General features: G+C 38.0%; 1 protein-coding gene across 1 annotated transcript in view; it reads right to left on the reverse strand.

Moving 5' to 3' along the window:
- Positions 1–15999, reverse strand: part of IDO2 (indoleamine 2,3-dioxygenase 2) — a 104185-nt gene that overhangs the window by 47642 nt on the left and 40544 nt on the right. Inside the window, exon 2 of the mRNA XM_049866183.1 lies at positions 15449–15544. Coding sequence (XP_049722140.1) covers positions 15449–15544 — 96 coding nt within the window. The remainder of the gene's footprint in view (positions 1–15448; positions 15545–15999) is intronic.

The following is a 15999-nucleotide window of genomic DNA, read 5'->3' on the forward strand; positions in this document are numbered from 1 at the left end:
GTACAACGCTGTTCAAACCATAGTATGACAAACTGACAGAGGCGTGGTGGAGGGTTAAGAACCAAAAACCAAACCCACTGCCGTCGAGTTGATTATGACTCATAGTGGCCCTATAGGGCAGAGTAGAACTGCCCCATAGTTTCCAAGGAGTACCTGGTGGATTCGAACTGACAACATTTTTGGTTAGCAGTGGTAGCTCTTAACCACTATGCCACCAGGATTTTCACAACTCTTTCAGTGATAGGATAATATCCATACACCTACAAGGAAGACCAATTAATCGGACTATTATTCAAATTTACACATCAAACATTAACACTAAAGATGAAGAAATTGAAGATTTTTACTAATTCTTCAGAATGAAATTGATCAAACATGCAATCAAGATGCACTGATAATTACTGGTGATTGGAGTGCAAAAGTTGGGAACAAAGGAGAATCTGCTGTTGGAAAATATGACCTTGTTGATAGAAAGGACTCTGGAGATCACATGATAGAATTTTGCAAGACCAATGATATTTTCATGGGAAATACCATTTTTCAACAACATAAATGGAAACTGTACAAGTGGTCCTTGCTGAATGAAATACACAAGAATCAAATCAACCACATCTGTGGAAAGAGATGACAGAGAACCTCAATATTGATAGTCAGAACAAGGCCAGGGGCTGACCGTGGAACAGGACCATTAATTGCTCATACGCAAGTTCAGGTTAAAGGTGAGGAAAATTAAAACAAGTACATGAGACCCAAAGTGTAACCTTAAGTATATCCTACCTGAATTTAGGGACCATCTCAAAAAAAAAAAAAAAAAAAAAAAATTTTTTTTTTTTCTCAAGAATAGATCTGACACATTAACACTAATGACTAAAGACCAGATGAGTTGTGCAATGACATCAAGGACATCATACATGAAGAAAGGAAAAGGTTGTTACGAAAGAAAAGACCAAAATGAGGACCAGAGGAGACTCTGAAACTTGCTCTTGAACATAAAGTAGCTAAAGGAAATGGAAGAAATGATGAAGTAAGGAGAGGAACAGAAGATTTCAAAGGGTGGCTCAAAAAGACAAAGTAAAGTATTACAGTGAAATGTGCAAAGACCTGGAGCTAGAAAGTTAAAAGGGAAGAACATACTCAGCATTTCTCAAGCTGAAACAACTGAGAAAAATTTCAAGTCTCAAGCTGCGATATTGAAAGATTCTATGGGCAAAATATTGAATGATGCAGGAACCATCAAAAGAAGCTGGAAGGAATTCAGAGTCACTGTACCAAAAAGAATTGGTCGATGTTCAGCCATTTCAGGAGGTAGCATATGATCAAGAACTGATGGTACTGAATGAAGAAGTCCAAGCTGAACCGAAGGCAATGGTGAAAAACAAGACTCCAGGAATAGACAGAATGTCAATTGAGTTGTTTCAGCAAACAAGTGGCATGCTGGAAGCACTCACTCGTCTATGCTGAGAAATTTGAAAGACATCCACCCGGCCAGTTGACTGGAAGAGATCTATTTTGGGGCCCATTCCAAAGAAAGGTGATCCAATGGAATGTGTAGATTATCGTACAGTATCATTAATATCTTCACTTTTTTATCATTAATATCACACACAAGTCAAATTTTGCTGAGGATCATTCAAAATGGGTTGTTGTGGCAGCATACTGACAGGAAACTGCCAGAAACTCAAGCTGGATTCAGAAGGCCACAAGGAACACTTTTAGGGATATTATTGCTGATGTCAGATGGATCTGGGCTAAAAGCAGAGAATACCAGAAAGTTGTTTACCTCTGTTTTATTGACTCTGCAAAGGCATTCGACTGTGGATTATAACAAACTGCAGATAATATTGCAAAGAATAGGAATCCCAGAACACTTGATTGTGCGCATGCGAAACCTGTACATAGACCAAGAGGCAGCTGTTTGAACAGAACGAGGGAATACTGTGTGGTTTAAAATCAGGAAAGGTCTGAGTCGGGGTTGTATCCTTTCACCATACTTATTCCATCTGCTTGTTGAGCAAATAATCCTAGAATCTGGGCTAAATGAAGAACAGGGCATCAGGATTAGAGGAAGACTCATTAACAACCTGCAATATATAGATGACACAACTTTACTTGCTGAAAGCAAAGAAGACTTGTAGCACTTACTGATGAAGATCAAAGATACAGCCTTCAGTATGTATTACACATCAGCGTAAAGAAAACACCTGGACCAATAAGCAACATCACAATAAACGGAGAAAAGATTGAAGTTATCAAGGATTTCCTTTTACTCGGATCCACAATCAAGGCTCATGAGATCAGCAATCAAGAAATCAAATGACATATTGCGCTGGGCAAATCTGCTGCAAAAGACCTTTTTAAAGTGTTAAAAAATAAAGATGTCACTTTGAGGACTAAGGTAAGTCTGACCCACATCATGGTATTTTTAATTGCCTCATACACATGCGAAAGCTGGACAGTGAATAAGGAAGACTGAAGAAGAATTGATGTCTTTGAACTGTGGTGTTGGTGAAGAATACTGAAAGGACTGCTGGAAAACTCTGACTCATGTGGTTGCAGTGAGCTGGCAAATCCCAAGATCTGCAGGGCACATGGCAGGCTGCTGACTCATGTCCCAAGAACTGGAGGTCAGAAGATGACAAGTTGAGTCAGAGGCACAATCCAGAGAGAGCTCTACCATAATATCCATATATTAAGGCATACCTTGGAGATATTGTGGGTTTGGTTCCAGACCACCACAGTAAAATGAATATGGCAATAAAGTGAGTCACACGAAGTTTTTGGTTTCCCAGTGCACATAAAAGTTATGCTTATACTGTATTGTGTGTGCAATAGCATTATGTGTAAAAAACAATGTACATACCTTAATTAAAAAATACTGTATTGCTAAAAAAATTCTAACCATCATCTGAGCCTTCAGCAAGCCGCAATCTTTTGGCTGGTGGAGAGTCTTATCTCTATGTTAATGGCTGCTGACTGACCAGGGTGGTGGTTGCTGAAGTTTGGTGTGGCTGTGGCAATTTCTTAACGTAAGACAACAGTGAAGTTGGCTGCATAGATAGACTCTTCCTTTCATGAAAGATTTCTCTGTGTCATGCGATGCTGTTTGATAGCAGTTTACCCACAGTAGAACTTCTTTCAAAATTGGAGTCAGTCCTCTCAAAACCTGCCACTGCTTTATCATGGAATATTATAAATCATTTGTTGTCATTTCAACAATTTTCACAGCATCTTCACCAGGAGTAGATTCCATCTCAAGAAACCATTTCCTTTGCTCATGCATAAGAAGCAACTCCATATCTGTTAATGTTTTATCAAGAGATTGCAGCAATCCAGTCACACCTTCAGTCTCCACTTCTAATTCTAGTGTTCTTGCTATTTCCATCGCATCTGCAGTTACTTCCTCCACTGAAGTCTTGAGCCCCTCAAAGTCATCCATGATGGTTGGAATCAACTTCTTCCAAGCTCTTGTTAATGTTGATATTTCGATCTCCTCCCTTATTCATGAATGTTCTTAATGGCACCTAGGATAGTGAATCCTTTCCAGAAGGTTTCAATTTGCTTTGCCTAGATCCATCAGGGAAATCACATTCTCTGGCAGCTATAGCCTTGCAAAAGGTAATTCTTAAATAATAAGACTTCAAAGTTGAAATTACTCCTTGATACATGGGCTGCAGCATGGAGTTTTGTTAGCAGATATGAAAACAACATTAATCTACTTGTACACCTCCATCAGAGCTCTTGGGTGACCAGACACATTGTCGATGAGCAGTGATATTTTCAAAGGAATCTTTTTTTCTGAGCAATAGGTTTCAACAGTGGGCTTAAAATATTCAGTAAACCATGTTGTAAGCAGATATGCTGTCATCCAGGCTTTGTTGTTTCATTTATAGAGCACAGGTAGAGTAGATTTAGAATAATTCTTAAAGGCCCTGGGATTTTCAGAATGGTAAATGACCATTGGCTTCAATTTAAAGTCACCAGCTGCATTAGCCCCTAGCAAGAAAGCCAGCCTGTTCTTTGAAGCTTTGAAGCCAGGCATTGACTTCTCCTCTGTAGCTATGAAAATCCTAGATGGTGTCTTCTTCCAATAGAAGGCTGTTTCATCTACATTAAAAATCTGTTGTTTAGTGTAGCCACCTCCATCAATTATCTTAGCTAGATCTTCTGGATAAATTGCTGTAGCTTCTACAACAGCGCTTGCTACTTCATCCTGCACTTTCATGTTATGGAGATGGCTTCTTTCCTTAAATCTCATGAACCAGCCTCTGCTGGCTTCAAACTTTTCTTCTGCAGCTTCCTCACCTCTCTCAGACTTCATAGAATTTAAAAGAATTAGGCCCTTGCTCTGGATTAGGTTTAGGCTTAAAGAAATATTGTGACTGGTTTGATCTTCTATCCAGACCACTCAAACTTTCTCTAATCAGCAATAAAAACTATTTCAGTTTCTTGTCATTCATGTGTTCACTGGAGTAGCACTTTTAATTTCCTTCAACAACGTTTACTTTGTGTTCACAACTTGGCTAACTGTTTCGTGCAAGAGGCCTAGCTTTCAGCCTATCTTGGCTTTCAACATGCCTTCCTCACTAAGCTTCATCATTTCTAGCTTTTGATTTAAAGCGAGAGACATGTGACTCTTCCTTTTGCTTGAACAATCAGAGGCCATCTTAGGGTTATTCATTGGGCTCATTTCAATATTGTTGTGTTTTAGGGATTAGGAAGGCCCAAGGAGAGGGAGAGACAGGGGAAAGGTCAGTTGGTGGAGCAGTAAGAACACACACAACGTTTATTCATTAAGTTCCCTGTCTTATATGGGCATGGTTCCTGGTACCCCGAAACAATTACAATAGTAACACCAATGTTCACTAATCACAGATCACCATAACGGATACAATAATAATGAAAAATTTGAGATATTGTGAGGATTAACAAAATGTGACGCAAAGACATGAACTGAGCTCATGCTGTTGAAAAAATGGTGCCGATAGTGTTGCTTGATGTAGGTTTGCCACAAACCTTCAATTTGTAAAAAAAAAAACGGTATCTGTGAAATTCGATAAACTGAAGCACAATAAACCAAAGTATGCCCGTATATTGGATGCAGGCCACACCTTCAAGGAAACTGATTCTTTTTCAACTGATTGGCTCCTCCCATCAGATTACAAAATGGAGGATGATTGCATAATACTTGCCAAACCACTGAGAAACATGGCCTAGCCAAGTTGACACATAACTTCAACCATCACACTGGAAGATGTGAGTGGATGAATATAATTTAATGATCAAGTTTTCTTCCAGGACATGGGTAGGTAGATTGGGGCTAAGAGAAGGTCCTTGGCCTGGAAGTACTCTATGATGAAAGCTTTAAATGAACTTATTTTGTTGTCTTTGCCAAGTAAAGGACTCTGGAAGACAAATGCTTTATTCTATGGGTGATTCTGGAAGCCATTATATTTACTTTTCACCACTAATTTCCAATCGATTCACTGATTCAGTCTTTGGTAGTGAAGTCCAAAGGTTGTTGTATCTACTTAGATGTTTTATAAGTAATTAGAAGTAAGGAGAGAAGCCAAGAGTGTCAAGATGTTGATTTCACTGCTGTGCCATTTCTCCAATGCCCATCTGTTCAGGGGCCAGAAGTTATCCGGAACACTCCTTGTATTGTCTCATTGATATCTAATATATGAGAATTCCCAATTCAACAAATTCTTCACTTCACTTACGGCAGTTTAATAAAATGAAGCCTGGGGGAAATCTAGTGCAAAGACCCATGATGAAACCAGAGTAAACCTACTCAGAGGCAGAGGAACACTGGTCATGTGACATGGAATGACTATTCTGAGAATTTTCATGTTGGTTCTTCCCCAGAGAGATCTTCCTGTCAAGAGTCACAAACTGAACACTAAATGTCCTTCTTCCAACTGTCCCAACTCCCTCTAGCTATTATTCCTTGTTATTCACGGAGGTCTTCTTTTGTTTTGGTTGAATGCTTGACGTAGGCACTATAGACCTAGTTGTAGGTCTGTTACGATTTGGTCAATATGGTCCAAAAATCAGAGCCCTGGTGGCACAGTGGTTAAGAGCTATGGCTGCTAACCAAAAGGTCAGCAGTTCAAATCCATCAGCTGTGCTTTGGAAATTCTGTGGGGTTGTTCTACTCTGTCCCATAGAGTCTCTACAAGTTGGAATCGACTCAATGGCAATGAGTTTTGGTGGCCCAAAAATTATTAAAGTTTTTTATACCCTTGTTGGCACTGTCCCTGTTTTCCTACACTTACAGATGTTTAAAAAAAATTTTTTTCTTCTACTTTTTAGGTTTCTTTGATCATGTCAGTGAGACATTTTATGCAGCAGGAAAGAAAATTGTTGAGCTTAGTTTGCCATCTTCATAAACATTAAAGAGTCTCTTATTCATATTTTATACTATGTCTAATCTTGATTTTTCCAGGTAGCAGGCATTCAATAAATACTTTTAAATAAATTCGTACTTATAGATATTAAACAAGAATAAGTCAGAGAAGGAGAATTTTGGAGGGTGAAAAATCTTCTTCTACCTCTGAAATCACATGCCACTCCAAATTTTTGAGGTTGAGACAGAGAAGAAAATAGAAGGAAGTAATAAACATATACTAAATGCTGTCATAGAGCAAGAGCAAAATATGTGATTAATATGTGTCAGGCATTGTCTTGTGGAGTATCTGGAAAGTTTAGGGAAACAAAGTTTAGGGAAATAAGAATGGCTCATTTCAGAAGTCATCTAGTCCTCACAACAACTCTATAAGGATAGAATTTCTCCCATCTTACAAATAAAGAAAGAGGAATTCAGGAGATTAAGTAACCTTCTCAAGATTCTACAGGTACTAAGTGATAAAACCAAGATTCAAATCCAGGTCTTCCTGAATCAAAATCTTTTTTAGTCCCGTAACACCTTATTATTCCTTGTGGGGACAATGGCAGTTCTTCCAGAACCAGGAAGTTTCACCATTAGTTACTATTCTTGGGGGAAAGTGCTCGTCTTTTTTACAGGGTTATCAAATTTTCATGCAGAACCCATGGCTAACCCTGAGTTTGATTCAATTGCTGTAGGAGGCCCATGCTATAACCAGGGTAAACCCACTCAGAGGCAGAGGAGCACTAATCATGGAACTACTACCCTGAGAATTTTCATGCTTGTTCTTCCCCAAATAGATCTTCCCGTGAGCCTGCCTACTATTCCCAGCCAGATTGTTTTCCTTGTATAAACAAACATTTGCTGAGTGGCTAATACGTGCCAGATATTTTTTTGTGTAGTCTCCGGAAACTTTGAGGGAAATATTTGTACCTTATCAGGGTGGAGTCATTTTGCTATTCAGGTAGGGTGAGATAGATTTGTTGATAAGTTAAGAGGAATGACAAGTTTATCTAGGCTCATTGACTCACTTCTCCAATACTGAGAAGGAAAAGTGGTGTAAGGATGAAAAAAGCATGATGAGAGGGGGCAAAAGATTTCCAGTGTGGCATGTAAAGAGCTTGGAAGTCACTGTTACCATCCTCACAACAAGAAAATAGAGTTAAAAACTGAAAATAAACAACTCTTGTTTTTTTCTTAGATCCATCCAGAGAACTGAGGGCACAGGCCAAACCACTGCCTGAAAATTGGAGAGACAGATAGGCTGGTACAGAATTATTACTTCCCAGCTGCCACTGGACCCAGCATCAGGTAGGAAAACTTAAAGAGTAATTGACTAACCCCTGGAGACTTAGTATGCACTAGCTTGAGAAATTAAAAACTCCTGGAGACCCAGCCTTAGGGTGGGGTCCCCACATTTTTATGAGTTTTACTTCCAGGGCCCGCACCAGGATCTTTGTGTGAAATCTGAAGAAAAATCCCTTCATGCTTCTGGCAGGAATAGGGGAAAAATAACCATTGAAATAGTGCTCTGTTCTTAACAACATCCTGCCTTCAAGGGAAACTACTTTGTTGCTTTACCAGAGCTAAAACCAAAAAACCAAACCCATTGCCCTGGAGCTGATTGTGACTCATAGTTACCCTGTAAGACAGAGTAGAAATGCCCCATAGAGTTTCCTAGGAGTATCTGGTGGATTCAAACTGCTGACCTTGTGGTTAGCAGCTGTAGTATTTAACCATTATACCTCCAGGGCTTTCTACCAGAGTTGGGCATTGTAAATCACACACACACACACACACACACACAAAACAAACCATTTGCCATCCAGTCAATTCTGACTAGCCAGTGTGAAAGAAGGGAAATATCCAACTCCAGCCTCCTCTGGACTTCCTTTTCAACCTAAGGGGTTAAAATATTAAAAAGCTGACAAGTATTTGTGGAAGTCATAAACAAGAAGAGCAGGCTCACTAAAAAACTAAGACCTAATCATAACGATTATACACCACCTCCCCTCTTCCTATATTTTACCACTATATTAATATTAACACGGCTTTGAAGGGTATTACAATTGAAAGAACCTCAGTTCCTTTTACTGCATACATCATATCCAGCTTTTAAAACAAAAAAATTGCTAGGCGTAGTAAAAGGCAAAAAAAAAAAAAAAACAAAAAAAAACTTGGTGTGAACATACAGGGCAAGTGTTAGAACCAAATTCAGATGTATCAGAGGTTTTTCAATTATCAGACCAGGAACTTAAAATAACTGATTAATATGCTAAGGGTTCTAATGGAAAAAGTAGACAGCGTGCAGAAACAAATGGGTAATATAAGCAGAAAGAGAGAAACTCTAAGAAATAATCAAAATAAAATGCTAGAAATCAAAAAGACTGCAACAAAAATGAAAAATGAGCTTTTCAGTAGACTGGACATGGTCAAGGAAAGAATCAGTGATTTTGAAGATATGTCAATAGAAACTTCTCAAAATGAAAAGAAAAAAGACTGAAGAAAAAATAGAAGACAGAATATCCAAGACTCTGGGACAATTACAAAAGGTGTAAAGTATACAAAATGGGAATACTAGAAGGAGAAGAAAGAGGAAGGAACAGAAGAAATATTTGAAGAAATAGTGGCTAAGAACTTTTCAAAATTAATGACAGACAGCAAACTACAGATCCTTGAAGCTTAGGGAACAACAACCAGGAAAAAAAAAAAAAAAACCAGGATAAATACTAAAATATCTACACCTAGTCATATCATCCCCAGGCATTTGGAAGTTTGTCGTACTGTGATGGCTTGCTTGTTGCTGGAAGCTATGCTACTGGTATTTCAAATACCAGCAGGGCCACCCATGGTGGACAGGTTTCAGCTGAGCTTTCGGACTAAGACAGACTAGGAAGAAGGACCTGGTGTTCTACTTCTGAAAAAAATTCACCAGTAAAAACATTATGAATAGTAGCAAAACATTATCTGATACAGTGCCAGAAGATGAGCCTTTCAGGTTGGAAGGTACTCAAAGTAGAGTCGATCTTAATGACATGCATGGAGTAAAGTTATCATGATCTTCATTATTGATGTAGTACAACTGGAAATGAGAAGAAAGAAATTATATTATAATTTCATTATTATATTATATTATAACATCATTAAATTATAACATCATTATTATATTAATGCCTGCAAGCATCCATTAATAATTGGAATATGGACTCTACGAAGTATGAATCTAAGAAAACTGGAAGTGGTAAAGATGAAATGGAAAACTTGAAGATAGATATCCTAGGTATTAGTAAGCTGAAATGAACTGGTATTGGCCATTTCGAAATGGACAATCATATGGTCTACTAAGCCAGGAATGACAACTTGAGGGGGAACAGTATCACGTTCATTGTCAGAAAGAATATTTCTAAATCTATCCTGAAGTACAATGCTGTCAGTGATAGGATAATACTCATACCCCAACAAAGAAGAAAAAGTAATACTACTATTATTCAAATTGACACACTAGCCCCTAATGTCAAATATGAAGAAATCGAAGTTTTTTTTTTTAATTGTACTTTAGATGAAGGTTTACAGAACAAACTAGTTTTTCATCAAACAGTTAGTATACACATTGTTTTATGACATTGGCTAACAACCCCACAACATGTCAACACTCTCCCTTCTAAACGTTAGGTTCCCTATTACCAGCTTTCTAGCCTTCTAGCCTTGCCCACTTTAGTCTTGTTTTGTTTTATGGGCCTGTCCACTCTTTGGCTGAAGGGTGAACCTCAAGAGTGACTTCGTTACTGAGCTGACAGGGTGTCCTAGGGCCATACTCTCAGGGTTTCTCCAGTCTCTGTCAGGCCAGAAAGTCTGGTCTTTCTTTCTGAGCTAGAATTTTGTTCTACATTTTTCTCCAGCTCTGTCTTGGACCCTCCATTGTGATCCCTTTCGAGTAGTCAGTGGTGGTAGCCGGTCACCATCTCGTTGTACCGGACTCAGTCTGGTGGAGGCCGTGGCAGATGTAGTCCGTTAGTCCTTTGGACTAATCTTTCCCTTGTATCTTTAGTTTTCTTCATTCTTCCTTGCTCTTGAAGGGGCGAGACCAGTGGCACATCTTAGATGGCCACTCACAAGCTTTTAAGACCCCAGACACTACTTACCAAAGTAGAATGTAGAACATTTTCTTTATAAACTATGTTATGCCAATTGAGCTACATGTTCCTCCAGACCACAGTCCCCACAGCCCTCAGCCCAGCAATTTGGTCCCTCAGGGAGTTTGGATGTATCTTTGTAGCTTCCGTGACCTTAGCTTGTACAAGTTGTGCTGGCTTCCCCCGTATTGTGTACTGTCTTACTGTTCACCAAAGCTACCACTTATCTATTGCGTATTTAGTGTTTTTCCATCCCCACCCCTCCCATCCCTCATAACCATGAAAGATTGTTTCTTTTTGTGTGTAAACCTTTTCATGAGCTTTTAAGGTAGTGGTCTTATGCAATATTTGTCCTTTTGTGATTGACTTATTTCACTCAGCATAATGCCCTCCAGATTCATCCATGTTACAAGATGTTTCAAAAATTGAAGATTTTTACCAACTACAGCAGTCTGAAATGGATCAAAAATGTCATTAAGAGGCATTGATAGTTACTGGTAACTAGAATGCAAAAGTTGGAAACAAAGAAGCAGGAAAAGCAGTTGGAAAATACAGCCTTGGTGATAGAAATGATGCTGGAGGTAGTATAATAAAATTTTGCAAAACCAATGGCTTCTTCATTGCAAATATCTTTTTTTGATAACATAACAGCGACTATACACATGGGCCTCACCAGATGGAATACACAGGAATCAAATAGACCATATCTGTGTAAAGAGACATTGGAGAAGTTCAATATCATCAGTAGAACAAGGCCAGGGGCTGACTATGGAACAGATCATCAATTGCTCATATGCAAGTTCAAGTTGACTGAAGAAAATTAGAACAAGTCCATGAGAGCCAAAGTATGATCTTGATTATACTCAACCTGAATTTAGAGACCAACTCAAGAACAGATTTGACAAATTGAACACTAATTACCAAAGACCAGACCAGTTGTGGAATGACATCAAGGACATCAGACATCAAAAAAAGCAAGAAGTCATTAAAAAGAAAAGAAAGAAAGAAAAGATGAAAATGCATGTGAGAAGACACTCTGAAACTGCTCTTGAACATAGAGTAGCTAAAAAAAATGGAACACACGAAGAACTAAAAGAGCTGAACAGAAGATTTCGAAGGGTGGCTCCAGAAGACAAAGTAAACAATTATAATGAAATGTGCTAAGACCTGAAGTTAGAAAACCAAAACGGAAGAACATGCTCAGCATTTCTCAAGCTGAACGAACTGAAGAAAAAATTCAAACCTCGAGTTGCAATATTGAATAATTTTATTAAACAATTCAGGAAGCATTAAAAAAAAAAAAAATGAAGGAATACGCAGAGTCACTGTACCAAAAACAATTGGTCAATGTTCAACATTTCAGTAGGTAGTACATAATCAAGAACCGATGGTACTGAAGGAAGAAGTCCAAGCTGCACTGCAGGCATTGGTGAAACACAAGGCTACTGGAATTGACAAACACCAATTGATATGTTTCAACAAACAGATGCAGTACTGGAAGTGCTCATTCTTCTATGACAAGAAATTTGGAAGACAGCTACTTGGCCAACTGAATGGAAGAGATCCATATTTATGCCTACCCCAAGAAAACTGATCCAACAGAATGTGGAAATTATTGAGCAATAACATCAATATCCCACACAAGTAAAATTTTGCTGAAGATCATTCAAAAGTAATTGCCGCAGTACCTCAGTAGGAAACTGCCAGAAATTCAAGCTGCTTTCAGAAGTGGATGTGGAGTGAGGGATATCATTGCTCATGTCAGAGGAATCTTGGCTGAAAGCAGGGAATGCCAGAAAGATGTTTACCTGTGTTTTTGTGACTATGCAAAGGCATTCTTCTGTGTGGGTCATAACAAGTTGTGGATAATATTGAGAAGAATGGGACTTCCAGAACACTTAACTGTGCTCATGAGGAACCTGTACATAGATAATGAGGCAGTTGTTCAGACACAACAACGGGATACTGATTGGTTTAAAGTCAGGAAAGATGTATGTCAGGGTTGTATACTTTCACCATACTTATTCAGTCTTTATGCTGAGCAAATAATCTGAGAATCTGGACTATATGAAGAATAACAGGACATCAGAATTGGAGAAAGGCTCATTAACAACCTGTGTTATGCAGATGACACAACTTTGCTTGCTGAAAGTGAGGGTGAATTGAAGCACTTACTGATGAAGACCAAAGACCATAGCCTTGAGTATGTACACACTTCAACATAAAGAAAACAAAAATCCTCAAAACTGGATCATTAAGCAACATCATGACATCAAGGATTTCACTTTTCTTGAATTTGCAATTAATGCCCATGGAAGCAGCAGTCAAGAAATCAAAGGATGCATTGCATTGGGCAAATCTGATGTCAAAGACCTCTTTAAAGTATTAAAAAGCAAAGATGTTACTTTAAGGACTAAGGTGTGCCTGACCCAAGACATGGAGTTTTTAATCACCTCATATGCATGCAAAAGCTGGGCAATGAAAAAGGAAGATCAAAGAAGAGTTGATATTTTTCAGTTGTGGTGTTGGCGAAGAATATTGTACATACCATGGACTTCCGGAAGAATGAACAGATCTATCCTGAAGAAGTACAGTTAGAATGCTCATTAGAAGAAGCAAGGATGGTGAGACTTCATCTCATGGTCTTTGGACATGTCTTCAGGAGGGACCAGTCCCTGGAGAAGGACATCATGCTTGGTAAAGTAGAGGGTCAGCAAAAAAGCGAAAGGCCCTTGATGAGATGAATTGATGCAGTGGCTGCAACAGTGGGCTCAAACATAACAGTGATTGTGAGGATGGGCAGGACCGGGCAGTGTTTTGTTCCGTTGTACATAGGGCTGCTATCAGTTGAAACCGACTCAGTGGAACCTAACAACAACAGTCATTTCATATTCAATCTGTAGTAAATCGAAGACAAAGATTAAGTCTTGAAAGAAGCTGGGATGGGAAGGGAGGGGAGACATCTTACCTATAAAGGAAGAATGATAAGAATTAAGTTAGATATCTCTTCAGAAGCCATGGGAACAAGTGAGTAGAGTGAAATGCTTAAAGTGTTGAAGAAAAGAGAAAAAAAAAAAAAACCTAAAATTCAGTACACATCAAAATTAAAAGTGAAGAAGAAATAAAGCCCTCCTCAGAAGAGCAAAAATTTAGAGAATCTGTCTTCACTAGACTTTCCTTGCAAGGAAGGTTAAAAGAAGTTCTTTAGAGAGCAGAAAAATGGTACAGGTCAGAAGCTTACATCTGCGTAAAGAAAGGAAGAGAATTCAAAACGGAATAAATGAAGGTAACATACAATCTTTTATTTTTTTCTTATTCTTAACAAGTGATCCCAGGGCACTGAAAGGATAAAAAAGGAATTACCATGAACAACTCTATGCCTACAAATTTGATAAGTTAAATGAAACAAACCAATTCCTTGAAAGACACAACTTACTAAAACCTACTTGAGGAAAAATGGATACTCTGAATAGGCCTGTACCTATTTAAAACATTGAATCAACAATTAATAATCTTCCAAAACCCAAAGCTCCAAGCCCAAATGATTTCTTGGGTGAATTCTACCAAACATTTATACAAGAATTAACATCAATCTTTCTCAAACTCTTCTATGTGGCCAGTGTTATCCTAATAGCAAAACCAAAGACATATCTAGGAAGCAAACGTACAAACTAATATGTCTCATGAATGTAAATGCAAAGTCCTCAGATAAATATTAATGAATCAAATCCAACAAAGTAGAAAAAAACTATACACTATGACCCAATGTAATTTGTTCAGGTACGCAATTCTGGTTTAATTTTCACAAAGCATTGATGTAATTCATCATACCAACAGACTAAAGAAGAAAAGCTATACGATCATATCAATAGATGCAGAAAAAGTGTTTGAAAAAATTCAACACCTATTCATGATAAAAATTCTTAGAAACCAGGAATAGTGGGGAAATTTCTCAAATTCATAAAGCACATCTACAAAAAACCTACAACTAATATCGTATTTAATGGGGAGAAACTACATATTTTCCTCCTAAGATTGGAACAAGACAAGAATGACCCCTCTCACCACTCCTATTCAACATCATACTGGAAGTCCTAACTAATGCAATTAGGTAATAAAAGCAAATAAAATATTTACAAATTGGGAAGGAAGAAGTAAAACTGCTTTTGTTCACAGTTGTTATGACTGTCTATGTAGAAAAATACCAAAGTATTGGCAAAAAAAACTACTGGAACTAATAAGTGATCACGACAAGATTGTAGCATAAAAAGCATACTAGGTTAATATACAATAGTCAATTGATTTCCTATATGCCAGCAATAAACAGTTGGAATTTGAAAGTAAAAACCCAATATGATTTACATTAAAGAACTCACTACTCACTGCCATCGAGTCGATTCCTACTCATAGGAATACTTATTAAATACTTAGATATAAATCTAACAAAATATATACAAGATATATTTAAGGAAAACTACAAAACTCTGATGAAGGAAATTAAAGATCTAAATAAATTTTTTTATGGATAAGAAGACTTACTATTAAGATGTCAGTTTTTCCTGGCTTGATCTATATACATCCAATGCAATCTCAATCAAAATCCCAGCAAGTTATTTTTTGGATATCAACAAGCTGATTATAAAGTTTATATGGAAAGGCCAAAGATTTATACTAGCCAACATAATACTGAAGAAGAACGGAGCTGGAGGGCCGACACAACCCAACTTATTAAAAATCAAACCCATGGCCATAGAGTCAATTCCAACTCATAGTGGCCCTATAAGACAGAGTAGAACTGCCCCAGAGGGTTTCCAAGGAGCAGCTGGCAGATTGGAACTGTCAACCTTTTGGTTAGCAGCTGAATTCTTAACCGCTACACCACCAGAGTTTCCAATTATGTATACAGATATATATGTTTTTAAAGATATACCTTGTTCACATGAGCTCGAAGCTGACGACTCTCAATCAAGTGAGGAAGTTTGTTGGCAATTTCCATCCAAGGCTTATAATGATCTGGAAGTTCTTTCTGCATTTGAAATAGAAACATATCAGTATTTTAAGCCTCTCTAGGAAAATGGCTACAGAGAGAAGCTGCTTTCAGATTTCAGTTTTCAGACAGAATTCAAGTCAATTCAGTTCTACAAACATTAACCGAGAATTCGTTACATGGTAGGCACTGCAGATACACAGATTAGTAAAATATAGTCCTTGTCCTAAAGGAGAGGGAGAAACATGTAGTCAGACATATTCCAATGCAGTATAATATGTTCAATTACTGATGTGTGTGTGCACTAAGAATTTGTAAAGAGGAAGAAATGGTTAATTGTGTTAGCTGTTGTGGGGGAATTGAAGGAATGATGGCGTAGCGGTTAAGAGCTACGGCTTCTAGCCAGCCCGAAAGTTGGCAGTTTGAATTCACCAGGCACTCCTTGGAAACTCTATGGGGCAGTTCTATTCCATCCTATAGGGTTGCTATGAGTC

Source organism: Elephas maximus, chromosome 22, assembly GCF_024166365.1.
Source record: "Elephas maximus indicus isolate mEleMax1 chromosome 22, mEleMax1 primary haplotype, whole genome shotgun sequence".
NCBI classification, from domain to species: Eukaryota; Metazoa; Chordata; class Mammalia; order Proboscidea; family Elephantidae; genus Elephas; species Elephas maximus.